At 39.7% G+C, this 16,110-nt stretch overlaps 1 protein-coding gene across 5 annotated transcripts in view; it reads left to right on the top strand.

Moving 5' to 3' along the window:
- LOC144980746 (putative glutamate receptor) overlaps window positions 1-16,110 on the top strand; it is a 73,954-nt gene that overhangs the window by 50,428 nt on the left and 7,416 nt on the right. For all 5 annotated transcript variants that reach the window (XM_078928492.1, XM_078928491.1, XM_078928490.1 and 2 more), the window contains 3 exons: window positions 159-368; window positions 12,029-12,143; window positions 13,703-13,910. In XM_078928492.1, the coding sequence (XP_078784618.1) occupies window positions 159-368; window positions 12,029-12,143; window positions 13,703-13,910 (533 nt within the window). The remainder of the gene's footprint in view (window positions 1-158; window positions 369-12,028; window positions 12,144-13,702; window positions 13,911-16,110) is intronic.

Raw genomic sequence — 16,110 nt, 5'->3', positions numbered from 1 at the left:
TGTTGGCAACCGTTATCAGCCACTTCAGCTGGAAGGCTATTCCATAGTCGGGCAGTGGAAGGGAAAAACGAATACATGTGGGCGTCTGTCTTTTACTTGTTTTGCTTTTTCTTTTGCTAATGCACGACATCAATATATATATAATTTATTTTTTTCAGCGACTATATTCAAGCCTTTCAGCCTTGGTCTGTGGTGCCTCATCATTCTCATGGGTGTCGTCGTCAGCGTCTTCCTCTACGTCATCAGACGGTTCAGCCCGTATGAGTACGAGGTCACGACGGCCGCTGAACACATGGCCGATAACTCTTTGGCGTCCAAGTCCTGGGCGAGTGGTTTGATGTATCTCCTGGGATCTCTCACTGGCCGAAGTAAGTTTAAAAGCCTTGACTGGGTGGGGTTTTTGATCTCCCACAGTGAGTGGCAGAGAGGCACTTACTGTGTCTTCTATCCCCCTATCTCTGTTTTCCAACTTACTTTCTGTCTCTGGGTGGGGATCCTGACCTCCTATAGCGGACAGGGAGGCATTTACTGTGTCTTCTATCCCCCTTATATATGTTTTCCAATTGATTTCTGCCTTTGTTTCGGAATGAGATTACTTGGTTTTGCCCAGGCCCTGGCCGTAGTGCTAGTCTGGGATGGAAACAGGCAAATGCATAGTTACTGTTTTGGGAGATGATATTTTTTCACGACGGCCGCTGAACACATGGCCGATAACTCTTTGGCGTCCAAGTCCTGGGCGAGTGGTTTGGTGTATCTCCTGGGATCTCTCACTGACCGGAGTAAGTTTGAAAGCCTGGACTGGGTGGGGTTGGACAGAAAGCAATACGATTCAATAGTCTGATGTCACGCCGCCCGGCAACTGCGGCCATCTTGGTTCTAAACAAAGAAAATCATTACTTTTTATTCTTCATGCTGGCTAGAACTTTTCATATGCCTTGTGATCAGAATGTGTAAAAGTCAAAACATGATCAAATTTATGTGGTTTTTTCTCTGGACACGCTTTTTTGCTCGCCGGAGAAATATTTCATACGGCGTCCGCCATTGTCAGATAGTTTACAGCCAGTGTTACTAAGTTACCATGCGTCATAAGGAAGGAAGTGACGTTACGACTGTTGAAGAGTATTGGAAAACAGCTATAAGGGGATAGAAGACACAGTTAGTACCTCCCTGCCCACTATGGGAGATCGGGAACCGTTGCTGATCTCCCATAGTGGGCAGGGAGGCACTTACTGTGTCTTCTATCCCCTTATATATGTTTTCCAACTTGCTTTCTGTCTTTGTTTCGGATTGAGATTACTTGGTTTTGCCCAGGCCCTGGCCGTGGTGCTCGTCTGGGATGGAAACAGTCAAATGTATAGTTACTGTTTTGGGAGATGATATTTTTTTCATTGTAAATCATCTCTCTGTTATGTATTGTCATATTTGTTATTTTGAATGTATAATGTAAACACCTGAGTGTGTTCCTCTTAGAGGGATCTTGTGCTGGTGTCTGGGTGAGACTTTTAGGTGATCTCAAACTAAGTGCACTGACAATGTGCTCTTGGAATCTACATCTGATCACTATTTGAACCAATTCCCCTTTGTATTACATTTTCTTGGGTGTACTTAAATTGTAATTCTAGAACGTTTTACTATCCCATATTCTTCCCTTTTACTGGCGCTGATTTGACCTAAATGTGTTGAAAGCACCGTAAAACCCTTACCTCTCTCCTTACCAGCCATTTTCAGGATTTTACCCAAAACTTCACAACCAAACTAACACAAAAATAGATTTTTCACACTCAAACACAATAGCAGTAAAATTCTTGCGATACATAATTGCTATAGCAAAACATGCCCTACAACACACTGATCATTTTAAAAAAATTATGATGTTCAAAAGAAATTTGAATAAGAAAAAGGTTGTTAGTAGTATCGTAACGAATGTGACGATTTTCTTATAGTTGGTAAGGAGAGGGATAAAAACAAAAACAAACATAAGTTTGATAATGACTTCTACAAATGTAACCCACAATCACATAACGGGATTATGTGGGAATGAAAAAAAAAACAAAAGAACAAGAAAGTAGTCCATCAAATCAGAGCCATTGGGCCCAAAGTGTACAAAAATATGTGACCCATCGTATCAAAACCGTATTAAGTAGGGTTGGTTAATATGTTGAAAATTGAATTTATTGCCAGAAATATCAGACTTGTGTTGAGTTTATATGAGTTATTGAGGAGAATGGCAACCATATTTTGGGGGTGATAATGCCAACAATTTATATTTTTGACCAGTTTTAACATTAAATTCGGCTTTTAAGTATCTCGTTCGTTCCGAAATGATACCGTTTTGAGACGATGGGTCACAAATATTCAATAACGAGCTGTGCTGTTGTATGCTATTGAAATGAGTTGATTGTTTTGACCAAAATAAAAGTAACAAAACAAGACGAATAAAATCCCACTCGGCCAATCCATCCAAATTTGTCAACAATCAACAACATATCATCGTCATCACCATCATCATCATCATCATCACCATGGTCATCACCATCACCATCACCATCATCATCATTTGAATTGTAGAAAATTCAGAGTTCCAAAAAACCAACGCCACCGTCGATTATCTCCCCTTTTCGGACCACTCCCTCATTTCTTTCAATCTTGACGTTTCAAAACCATGCCAAGAAACCACCACCACATCAACCAGAAACATTAAAGGCATTAATTTGGACAATTTCAGAGGCGATTTAGAAACAAAACTTACTAAAAATTCAATAATTTCTCCAAACCAGTGGACCGTCACCAACCGCAAGTATGCTCCGTGGTATACGTCGGACGTTAAAGAAGCTAAAACGAAGTGTCAGAGAGCAGGAAGACTGCTGAAAACATCAGGCCTTACGATTCATCGTGAAATATTCAAGAACGCATTTCGTGAATGGAAGACAACAATAAAAAAGGCAAAGACCACGTATTTTCGTTCAAAATTCGAAACTTCTAAATCTTGTAAACAATTATTTAACATCTGCAATGATCTACTTGGACGTGAAAGATGTACTTCATTACCATCTACAACCAATCAAAGAGACTTGCCAAACACATTTGTCAAATTTTTTAAAGACAAAATCCATAACATTTGTTCAGAACTAGATCGGCCTGAACCATTTATAGATACAAATACATTCTGTGGTACCCCTTTAGACAAGTTCCAACCAGTTTCACCTAGTTTCATAAACGAGTTGATAAAAAAGCCCCCATTAAATCCTGCGACCTTGATCCCCTACCAGCACAGCTTTTGACCAGCTCCATCGATACATTATTACCATCCATTACATCAATCATAAATACATCCATACTAACTGGCGAAGTTCCATCGTGCTTTAAAAGTGCCCTCGTCAAACCACTTCTGAAGAAACCATCACTGAACCACAATATATTAAACAATTATCGTCCTGTATCAAATTTACCTTTTTTGTCAAAACTTTTGGAGAAGGTAGTTCTTACACAATTAACATCTCATCTTAAGAACAACAGTTTGGAACAACCCTTTCAGTCAGCCTACAAAAATCAACACAGTACTGAAACGGCGCTTCTTAAAATCTTTAATGACTTGTTATGTAATGCTGATGCTAACAATATCAATGTATTATGCCTTTTAGATCTTTCAGTTGCCTTTGACACCATTGACCATGACATTTTGTTAAGAAGACTAGAAAATACATTCGGCATAAAAGGAATTGCCCTTAAATGGTTTACATCATATTTACAGGATCGATGGTAGACTATCGTGGTGAATGGTGTTCAGTCAGAACAAGTTTTACTAAATTTTAGAGTGCCACAAGGCTCTGTTCTTGGCCCTGTCCTTTTTACTGTATATATGTAGCCCCTTTCTAGTGTGATATCCAGATTCAATCTGAGTTATCATTTTTATGCAGATGATACGCAAATATATGATTCAGCACCCCTTAGTAATTTACAGTTCTTAATACAACGAATTACGAGCTGTTTTAATGAGATTAAATTTTGGATGTACCACAATAAGTTAAAATTAAATGATAGTAAAACTGAGATTTTAATGTGTGGAAGGCCGAGTATCCGTAAACAGGCAAATAAATCACCTATTACTCTCGGAAATAGCACAATAGAATTTTCAAATAAAGCAAAAAACCTTGGCGTCATCATTGATAAAGATCTTTCCATGACAAGCCACGTGAATAACACCATACAATCTATGAACATAGAAATGAAAAAATAAGCAAAATTCGTAATTTAATACCAAAGCATATAACAGAACTTTTAATTAATTCCCTGGTTTTATCTAAATTGGACTATTGTAACTCCCTTTGGGCGAATTTAGCTAAAGACAAAATTAGCACACTTCAGGTTGCTCAAAATAACGCAGCCAGGCTCATTGTACGCAATAACAAAAAATACCCGTCAGCAACTCTTCTTCTCCGTGAGTTACATTGGCTTCCTGTTGAAAAAAGAGTTGCCTATAAGATTTGTACTATTGTCTACAAATCCCTGAGCACGAACAGTCCCTCCTATCTTAAAGACCTTCTAAACATATATGTCCCCAATAGAAACTTGAGGTCAAGCAATGACCAATCAATCCTTGTCAAACCTAAGCCATTTCGTAAAATAGGTGAACAGTTCTTTTCAATTTTCGGCCCCCCATTTTTGGAACTCTCTCCCGTCACACGTGAGATGCTCGGATTCGTTGCCAACGTTCAAATCTCGCTTAAAGTTTTATCTTTTTACGTCATAATGTTGCAATATTATTTTCATATTTTGTTGTTGTTAAATTGAATTCGCATCACGTTTCCTTCACACTAGTCTCACTGTAATATGTTTTGATTTATATCACTGTAAAGCGCTTAGAGCCTGTGACAACGGGGTAAAGCGCTATATAAATGCCATTTATTATTATCATCATCATCATCATCATCATCATCATCATCATCATCATCATCATCATCATCATCATCATCATCACCACCACCATCATCATCACCATCATCATCACCATCATCATTATCTGCCGGATCAAAATACCAAGTTCAAGGGAAACAATCCAAAAAATATAAAAACAAATCAAATATAGAGCAATAACGTTTACAGTTGCCTCCCCTGAACTAGGATCATGATTATTTTTTTAACACAGAGACAGAGAGCCGGAGTTTATCACGGTTGCTTTTGCGGGAAACGGACAATAGCAATTGCCTGTTATCCTTTGGGTAGAACGATAGTGTTAACTCATTACCCGCCGTTTTGCAACTTAAGGAGTTTGAAAGACACCTGATCACATAGTAGTAAAATAAATAATGTAGTAGTATCGTTCGGCTACACTTCTATGTTCAAGGTATCAATCCAGGTTCGGAAGTCATCATCACATTTGTTGATGGTTTCAAATCCCCCTTCAAGTTTTGTCTCTGGGCAATCTAGTACGAGGTGGTTTGCATATTGTGGTGCTTGGTTGCACTTTGGGCATGTTGGTGATTCGTGGAGCCCCCATTTGTGCATGTTGGCAGCTGTTCTTGTATGTTTTGACCGTAGTCTATTTGCAGCTACCCAGTATTTTCTTGGTTGATCCTGTAGACCTGGGAGACTTTTACAGGGATCTTCAATTAAAATAAATAATAAAATTCCTTTTATTGATCCCATAGAGGGAATTTGTCTCTGGGGTCTATTCCAAGGGAAGACTGGAATAATCCAGGTGTCAGCTGTATAGCAGCGCTGCAAATTGAGCTATGGCGATGTGGTTTGATCGAAGTCATATAGCGCAACTCGAGTGATCAAACTCAGAACCTTTCAGGTACGAAGCAAAGACCGTACCGCTGAGCCACGCTGCTCCCAAGCATACATGTTTTGTATGTTTCATATTCATCAACATGTTTTGCCCTAGAGGCAACAGACGATTTAACAGTTGACCTTAATTTTGATTTGGATGTTGATAACAAGAGGGTGGAACAAATGACGTCAAACTGGTATTATGTGCGGCTATGTGGTCTTGTGGTATGACACTCGCTTTTGGATCGGAAGGTCCTGGGTTCTAGCCTCGCTCGGCGCATAGTTGAGTCCTTGGAGAAGGCTCTTTACTCACATTCTCTCACCGTACTCAGGTGTAAAATGAGTACCTGACCGTTAACAGCGTTGTCTTTGTCCGAAAAATTGTAATATCGTCTAACAGGCATCATGTCCCGTCCTACCTGTTAAATGTTGCTGTTGACCCTTGTAAAGCGCTTTGAGCACGTTCAGTGGATATTGCGCTATATAAAAGCTCAAGTTTATTAAATTTCCATAAATTTTGAAATGTTTGGTCTATACAATTTATAAAACCGTGTTTGCTTCTGCTGTACTTACCATTATACGTACACACATCCGACCTCTAGTTTTGATTATGAGGGAAGCGTGACTCAGCGGTACAGCCTTTGCTTCGTATCCGAAAGTACCGAGTTCGATTACCCGCCGCTGCGCTGTGTGTCCTTGTGCAGTCACCTCCTCGCCCAAGCTCAATTTGCGGCGCTGCCCTCCGGCTGACGCCTGGGTTACTCCAATCTTCCATTGGAATATACTCTAGAGACAAATTTCTCCTATGGAATGAATAAAGGGAATTTTGTCTTATTTTTTAAAAAACTTGATATTCGGTATTAGGACTAGAAAAAAATTGAACTTTATATATAACGCAATATCCACTAAATGTGCTCAAAGCGCTTTACAAGGGATCCCTGGTCAACAGCAACATTTAACATAATGTAGGAAAGGACGCTTGTTAGGCGATATTACGATTGTACACTGACTTAATACCGGTTTGAGACCGTTGTTCACATATTATTATATGTTACGGAACATGAATGGATAGATGACGTGAAAGATTATAAAAGTCCCGATAGCTCAGTTGGTAGTGCACTCGCTTCACACGCAAAGGGACCGAGATCGATCCCGTGTGAGTCGAGATTTTTATTTTTTCTAAACCCTCCTGTCCACCCAGCAATAAATAGGTAGTTTTTAGTCTGCTAGATTTGGCAAAAAGCACTATAGACTAGCGACCAACCCAAATGATAGAAAGCAATTGCTATTGTCTGTTTCACGCTATAGAAACCGGGATAAACTCCAGCTCCATTTGGCCTAATGAAAGATTTCTACTAAACGTATATGTAATATTTTCATTGGTGTGCTTGTATGTCGTAAAATCGGTTCTGATCGGCCTTTTTTTAAATTCCGGGGAAATAACTACTGCAGTCCTTATTTCCTGTATCGTAATTTACACGATTAGTTCCCTTGGTCCGCCTGTGTTGAAGATGTGCGTTTTTAGTAAAATATTTAGTCCAAAAAAACACATGCCTGCCAGATAAAACCTACCAACACACAAATTTATGTGTATAGATAGTTCGAAGATGACGTCACTCAGGTCTTTGTTATTGTTTTTTGCCATCCGCGTTTATGAGTAATGCTCACTGAACTGTATTAACCCGACTATAAACGTTCATGGATACACGCAGTTTTGTGTGTTGGTCCGTTATACTTCCGGATGGCAATGTTATGAGCTTCTTAGCCAAGCACCTTATAGCTGTTTTCCAACATTCTGTCTTTGTCTTGGGATGAGATTACTTGGTTTTGTCCTGGATCTGGCCGGAGTCCTTGACTGGGAGGGAAACAGTCAAATGCATAGTTATTGTTTTGGGAGATGGTATTTTTCTCCTTGTAAATCATCTCTCTGTTATGTATTATTTCTATTTGTTATTTTGAATAGCTATATAATGTAAGCATTTGTGTGTATTCCTCTTTGTTGGATTTTGTGCCTTTGTCCGGATGAGACTTATAGGTGATCTCAAACTTAGTGCATTGATGGTATGGTCTTGGAATCTACATCTGATCCCTATTTGTTCCCCATTCCCCTATGTCTTACTTTTTCGTGGGTGCTTTAATTGTAATTCTAGAACTTTTTACTATCCCATTTTCATTTTTTCTGGCGCTGATATGACCTAAATGTGTTGCAAGCGCCGTAAAACCCTTAAAAACAAAACAAAACACATACATTAGTGTGTTGGCGTCGATAAATAAATCACGTTTGTTTCTGCATGCCCATCGGGTGAGCAATGTATCGGAGTGCAGCCTCAAAGTGCGGTAAATAATTGATATTAGGAATTGATCTTTATCAGTTATTGATTTCCCAACGTACGACGCTAGCCCCCCCCCCCCCCCCCCCCCCCCCCCTCAACCCCCAACACACACACACACACACACACATCCATCCATCCATCCATCAAGTGCAATCAAGTGCAGTCCTTCTTACGTTATTAACTTTTCTTTGGGAAAACCGTAGCCATCGTTAAGTTATAGCCTGACACTGAATCCCAAAAGGACGCATTTTCACGCCATTATTTGTTTTTTGTTTTGTTTTTTTCATCGCCTAGTGAGTTGTCGTTAGTAGATTTCATGGAAACAAGTGGTCCCATTGGTTGAACTAGTGAATACAACTCGCGATTTGTTTTCTTTTGTGGCCAAAGACTGGTATTTTGACGTGACTTTTTGGTCAGTGTCAGGCTATAGATAGTATGCGCTTGGCTAAGAAGCTCATAACATTGCCATCCGGAAGTATAACGGACCAACACACAAAACTGCGTGTATCCTTGAACGTTTATAGTCAGGTTAATACAGTTCAGTGAGAATTACTTATAGATAGAATGCGCTTGGCCAAGGAGTTCACAACATTGCCATCCGGAAGTATAACGGACCAACACACAAACTCTGTGTAACCATGAACTTTTATAGTCTAGTTAATGCAGTTTTGTGAGAACAACTCACAAACGCGGATGGCAAAAACAATAACAAAGGCCTGAGTGACGTCATCTGCATACTATCTATAAACGCGGATGGCAAAAACAATAACAAAGACATGAGTGACGTCATCGTCGAACTATCTATAGATAGTATGCAGATGACGTCACTCAGGCCTTTGTTATTGTTTTTGCCATCCGCGTTTGTGAGTTGTTCTCACTAAACTGTATTAACAAGACTATAAAAGTTCATGGTTACACAGAGTTTGTGTGTTGGTCCGTTATACTTCCGGATGGCAATGTTGTGAACTCCTTGGCCAAGCGCATTCTATCTATAAGTTAACGATGGCTACGAGGAAAACCAAGTATTGTAGCAGACGTGAATGGAACCATCCTGGAAACCCCGTATAGATAGTATGCGCTTGGCTAAGAAGCTCATAACATTGCCATCCGGAAGTATAACGGACCAACACACAAACTGTGTATCCATGAACGTTTATAGTCGGGTTAATACAGTTCAGTGAGCATTACTCATAAACGCGGATGGCAAAAAACAATAACAAAGACATGAGTGACGTCATCTTCGAACTATCTATAGACGGAACGAAGTTGACGTCACCAAGCTTTTGTTATCATTTTTATACAGCCCGTTAGAGATTAGTAGTACCCACTGTATTATATCAATCAGACTATAAAAAAACGTTCAAGGTTATACATATTTGTGTGTGTGTCGGTACGTTATTTCCTGCTGGCGAATGTTGTGAGCTTTTTGTCTAAGCGCATAACATAAAGAGAAGGAGCGAGGTTGACGTCACGCAGTTCTTTGTTATTATTATAAGACAGCCCGTTTGTGATTAGTTCTCGCTGAATTATATCAATCAAAATATAAACCGTAAAGGTTACGCACGGTTTTGGGTTGGTATGTTTAATTTGACAGGCGGATGTTGTGATTGTTTTACCTAAACGCATATCATCAATACCGCAGGGTGGTGTGGTCTCGTAGCCGTTAGTTAAGTTGTAACTGACCACTTGTGCGGCTATTATCTTGTCGTCTAGAGGTATGACACTCCTTTTGGATCGGAAGGTCCTGGGTTCGAGCCTCGCTCGTGGAAAAGGCTCTTTAATCGCTTTCTCTCACGGTACTCAGGTTAACAGTTAACAGCGTTGTCTCCGTCTTTTACAAAATGTAACAGGCGTCATGCCTCGTTCTCCATGTTCCTTATTGCTGTTGGCCAGGGACCCCTTGTAAAGCCCTTTGAGCACGTTTAGTAGTTATTGCGCTATGTAAAAGCTCACGTTATTTTTCTTGTTTTTTAGGGGTTTTTTCTTGTTTTTTTTTCTTGTGTTTTTTTTTTTTTTGTCTTTTCTTGTGTTTTTTTTTTTGTATTTTTTTTCTTGATTTTTTTTTCTTGATTTTTTTTCTTGATTTTTTTTCTTGATTTTTTTTTCTTGATTTTTTTTCTTTATTTTTTTTTCTTTATTTTTTTTTCTTGATTTTTTTTCTTGATTTTTTTTCTTGATTTTTTTTCTTGATTTTTTTTTCCTTTTTTTCTACGTAGTAGTAGATTAGTAATCGCACATCTAGTGAGTTGTCGTTAGTAGTGCTCAAGGAAACAATATGATCCCATGAAATATACTATTGAATACAAGATGGAACGCCACTAAAGTCGCTCAGCTACTTGTTATTCTTTTTAGAAAGTCATTTTAAGTGATGACATAACATCACATTGCCGTTCCATGTCACAAAGTAAGGAATGAGATTAGCTGAAGAGTAGCGTCCCTTGATTGGACGTCACCTTACAGAGAGAACGTCAATTTGGTTTTGAAGTGTCTCAAGCCGCTTTCACCGGACGCGAGGACGAGAGACGCCTGCGCACAACCAACATGACGTTCTCTCTAATAACGTTTCCGCCGGTGACGTCACAAGACTATGGGTGACGTCCAATCAAGGGACGCTACTCTTCCGCTAATCTCATTCCCTATAAATAATCTAAAACGGACTTGAATACAGAATGACTGACGCTCTGCCCTTTGTTGGAAGACATGCGAGACAGCAGGACATGAAATTATTATGAACGGCAATGTTTTAACAGGTAGCGTTGGAAAGAGAAGATAGAGAGGAGGGGTATGGTGGTTGGGTGGTGTGGGGGGGGGGGGGGGGGGGGGGGGGGGAGTGATGGATTGACGGAATGACGATAAGGTGGCGTGTGCATATATTATGCAGGTCTGACATCCGAGCCTACTTATGGGCCTAGTTTAATTAACGTTGTTCTAAGAAAAAATAATTGAGCTTTATATAGCGCAATATCCACTTAATGTGCTCAAAGCGCTTTACAAGGGGTCCCTGGTCAACAGCAACATTCAACATGTAGGACGGGACATGACGCCTGTTAGGCGATAGTACAATTTTTCGGACAAAGACAAAGCTGTTAACGGCCAGGTACTCATTTTACACCTGAGTACGGTGAGAGAATGTGAGTAAAGAGTCTTTTCCAAGGACTCAACTATGCGCCGAGCGCGAGGCTCGAACCCAGGACCTTCCGATCCGAAAGCGAGTGTCATACCACTGGACCACATAGCCGCACATAATAGACAATGGTTTGGACACTTTTTTGGAGAATTTCATTACAGCAATGAGCGCATAAGGGATGGAGCTATCAGACCTGCAAATAAGTGCACGTTGACTGTAGGCAAAGCACTCAATATCCTCCCATTGTAAATTGATGACGGTGATGTTGCCTGAAATGAAATACAAAATGTACGAAAATGATTTATTCAAATAATGGATTATTTAAACAACAACAATTGCAGCTTTTGGTAATTGGTTAAAATAATAATAATAATAATAATAATAATAATAATAATAATAATAATAATAATAATAATAATAATAATAATAATTATTGTTATTGTTATTGTTATTGTTATTGTTATTGTTAATAATAATAGTTATTATTATTATTATTAATATTGTTATTATTATTATTATTGTTAGTGTTAGTGTTAGTGTTATCTTTATAATTATTATTATTATTAGTGTTAGTGTTAGTGTTATCCTTATAATTATTATTATTAGTGTTAGTGTTAGTGTTATCTTTATAATTATTAGTGTTAGTGTTAGTGTTATCTTTATAATTATTATTATTAGTGTTAGTGTTATCATTATAATTATTATCATCAGTTATTGGTATTTTTATTGTTATTTATCTAATTATTTATTTATTTATTCATTTATATATGTATGTATTTATTTATTTATATGACAGATGCTAGTGTAGCGCCGCGATCTCCCTCAGGCCGTGCTCTGACCGCTGTCTGGTGGATGTTCTCCTTGATGACGGTTGGGGCCTACATCGCTGGACTGGTGGTTGTCTTGTTCAGGTAAGACAATGACGTAGTAGTTAATTCTATACAACAACAGGGTACCAAATTAGCGTCCCAGGTTTAAGAGTTTTTGTTGCCAAGATAAGGGTCATTTAAATCGATCGATATTTGAAGGACGAGCTTTCCGGACAAATTTTTAAATATGGGGTCTTCCAGAGTACGGCAGAGTAGGAGGAGATTTTGTTCTAAAACTGAGAGAGTTCTACAGGCGTGGAGCTGTACTTGAAGTACGTATTTGAAGTGCGTGATGTTGGCAATCAGATGTAAAACATTGAACCATTTTAGCCAAGGCAAAAAAAAAAGATTCTGGTTATATCGTAATGAAGGAGCTGGGTGAGGTTCCTGACCACCCATAGTGGGCAGGGAGGCCCTAGCTGTGTGTTCTATCCCCCTGTGTGGGGTTCCTGACCTCCCATAGTGGGCAGGGAGGCACTTGCTGTGTCTTACATCCCCTTATATCTGTTAAGGAACTTGCCTTCTGTCTTTGTCTTGGAATGAGATTACTTGGTTTTGTCCTGGCGCTGGCCAGATACCCTAGCTGGGAGGGAAACAGTCAAACGTATAGTTAGTCTTGGGAGATGATATTTTTTATCTTGTAAATCATCTCTCTTGTCATGCTCTGTATTATGTTTTGTTTACATATTATATATGATGTGTAAACATTTGAGTGTATCCCTCTTATTGGGGACCTGTGCTTGTAACTGGATGAGACTTGTAGGTGATCTCAAACTAAGTATATTGAAAGTGTGCTCTTGGAATCTACATTCGTTCCCTTTTTGAACCAGTTCCCCTTTGTCTTACATTTTCTTAGGTGCTTTAATTATAATTCTACAACTTAGTACTCTTCCATTTTCTTCCGTTTTACTGACGTTGATATGAGCTTAATGTGTTGCAAACGCCGTATGCAAAACGTTTAAAAACAAATAAAACACCCCTTTCCGTTAAACTCAAACCGTTACAGAAACGCAGACAGAAAAACCAAATCCTTTTTTTTAGCTTGGGCGACCAAAGAGTTTCTGAAATGACAGAATTTATGGAGGACAACAGACAAAGCCGAAAGGACTGAGCTGACCCGATGACGTCTTCGCCAAACAAAAAGAAAAGAGAAAACAAATAAAACAAAACAAAACAAAAATTCGATTTCACCCGGGATCGAGTTTGGTCTCTTTACGTGTGAATTGATTGCTCTACTACCTGAGACATCAGAATCTCTTTGGGGACAGCGTGGCTCAGCGGTACGGTCTTTGCTTCGTACCCGAAAGGTTCCGAGTTCGATTGCCAGCTGCTGCGCTGTGTGGCCTTGAGGAAGTCATTTCGCCCTAGCTCAATTTTGCGGCGCTGCACTGCGGCTAACGCCTGGGTTATTCCAGTTTTCCCTTGGAATAGACTCTAGAGACAAATTTCCTCTATGGGACGAATAAAAGGAATTTTCTTTTATTTTCTTTATTTATTTTATCTCTTGTGTGTTTGTTTTTCCCTCATCTTCAGTCATTCATTCATTCATGCATTCATTCATTCATTCATTCATTCATTCATTCATTCATTCATCTGGACAGGTACAACCCGCATATCGACAGCCTCCCGTTTGCCACAATGGAGGAGATGATCGCAGGGAATCAGGTCAAGGTCCTGGGGGTCAAGGAGAGCGCCGCCTACAAATACATGGCCGGCCAGAACGCACCCCTGGAGAAGAGTATTTTTGAATATTGGAAGAAAAACTGGGACGGTGTGATGGTCAACGATTTGACCACTGCTCTCAAAATGGTGAGTCCAGAAAATATGTGACGCTTCGTCTAAGACGGGTGTTATGTGGGGGAGATGAAAAGTTGAGTTTGTAGGATAAGCTTAGATCACGTGATTTCTCATATGGATGATTGGATCATCCTCAGACGGGTGTTAAATTAAATTAAATTCCATTTATTCATCCCCAAGGGGAAATTTGTCTTCAGGGTCTATTCCAAAGGAAGACTGAAATAGCCCAGGCGTCAGCCGCAGTGCAGCGCCGCAAAGTGAGCTAGGGCGATGTGACTTGCTCAAGGCCACACAACGAGGCGGGTAGTCGAACTCGGTACCTTTTGGGTACGAAGCAAAGACCGTACCGCTGAGCCACGCTGCCCCCTGGGGGCATGAGGGGGAGATGAAAAGTTGAGTTAGTAGGAAATGATACGCTTAGATCACGCGATTTCTCATATGGATGATTGGATGATATAAGATTTTGAAAAATAACCAAAACATATCTGGAGTATTTATATAGAATTTTGTGCTCAAAGCGCTTTACAAGGGGTCCCTAGCCAGCAGCAACACTTAGCATGTAGAACGAGACAAGACGCCTGCTAGGCGAGATTTCAGTTTGCTTGTTTCTTTTATTTCCGACCGAAACAAATGTCAACAATTCATCTGAGGTAAACGATGCTCAAACAGTTTGGTTCATGGTGTATATCGTCCTTCTTCTTCGTCTCCCTTCATATTGACTTCGCGTTTGAATGTCTAAATCGTTGCTGTTTGGTTAAGGGTCCTTTGTAAAGACGCCTTAGCACGTTTAGCGGATATTGCGCTATATAAAAGCTCAAGTTTTTAAAGTGTCATCATCATCAATCATAGCCTGTACTATTGATCACGTCGCCGGTCAATAACTGTCTCATCCACGAATCACGATCCCCTGCGCGTGGAGTCAACGTGTTGCTTTTAAAATCACATTTGGCCATTCTTAGGTTATTTGAAAATGTCATTTTTTGTCTTCCTCTAGCTCTCTTTCCTTCGATCATCCCAGATGTTACCAACTTTTCTATTATGTCCATAGAATTAAACGAATGAGAATACGTACGAAGCCTAAAAAGTGTCCACCAATGAAAGTATTCAGCGCCATTTTGTTGTTGGCTGAGAATGTAGTAATTACCATTCATTCGGTATCTATGTCAACATAACGACACAAGAAAAACAACAAACAATATCAAAATCCACAATAAAATGTTTCAGAACTGTTGCGTATATTTATGGCACAATGAAGCTGTCAAAAAATGAAGTTAGAGAATGTGTGTAATCATGTATTTTAATAACCTGTAATGTGTTTTCCAACCACCACATCATCTACTACTACAACCACCACCACAATATCATCACTAACACTACAACTACAACCACCAGCCCCACATCATTATCACTACCACTACTACTACACCACCACCAGCACATCATCATCACTACCACTACTACAATCACCACAACCACATCGTCATCACTACCACTACTACTGCAACCACCACCACCATATCATCATCATTACCACTACTACCACAACCACCACCACCACTACTACTACAACCACCACCACATCACTACCTCAACTACTACAACCACCACCACAATAGCATCACTACCACTACTACTACAACCACTACAACCACATCGTCATCACGACCACTACTACTACAACCACCACCATATCATTACCATTACCACTACTACTACAACCACCACTACCACCATATCATTACCATTACCACTACTACTACAACCACCACAACCACATCGTCATCACTACCACTACTACTGCAACCACCACCACATCATCATCACTATCACTACAACTACAACCACCACCACATTATCATCACTACCACTACTACTACTGCAACCACCACCACCATATCATCTTCATTGAAATATTTTTTTTAATTTTTATTGAGCTTTATATAGTGCAATATCTACTAAATGTGCTCAAAGCGCTTTACAAGGGGTCCCTGGTCAACATTTAACATGTAGGACGGGACATGACGCCTGTTAGGCGATATTACAATTTTTCGGACAAAGACAACTCTGTTAACGCCCAGGTACTCATTTTACACCCGAGTACGGTGAGAGAATGTGAGTAAAGAGCCTTTTCCAAGGACTCAACTATGCGCCGAGCGCGATGCTCGAACCCAGGACCTTCCGATCCGGAAGCGAGTGTCATACTACTAGACCA

The sequence above is a fragment of the Berghia stephanieae genome, chromosome 10 (genome assembly GCF_034508935.2).
Source record: "Berghia stephanieae isolate SIO BIC M18660-M18661 chromosome 10, UCSD_Bste_1.3, whole genome shotgun sequence".
NCBI classification, from domain to species: domain Eukaryota; kingdom Metazoa; phylum Mollusca; class Gastropoda; order Nudibranchia; family Aeolidiidae; genus Berghia; species Berghia stephanieae.
This window is presented reverse-complemented; position numbering and strand designations above follow the sequence as displayed.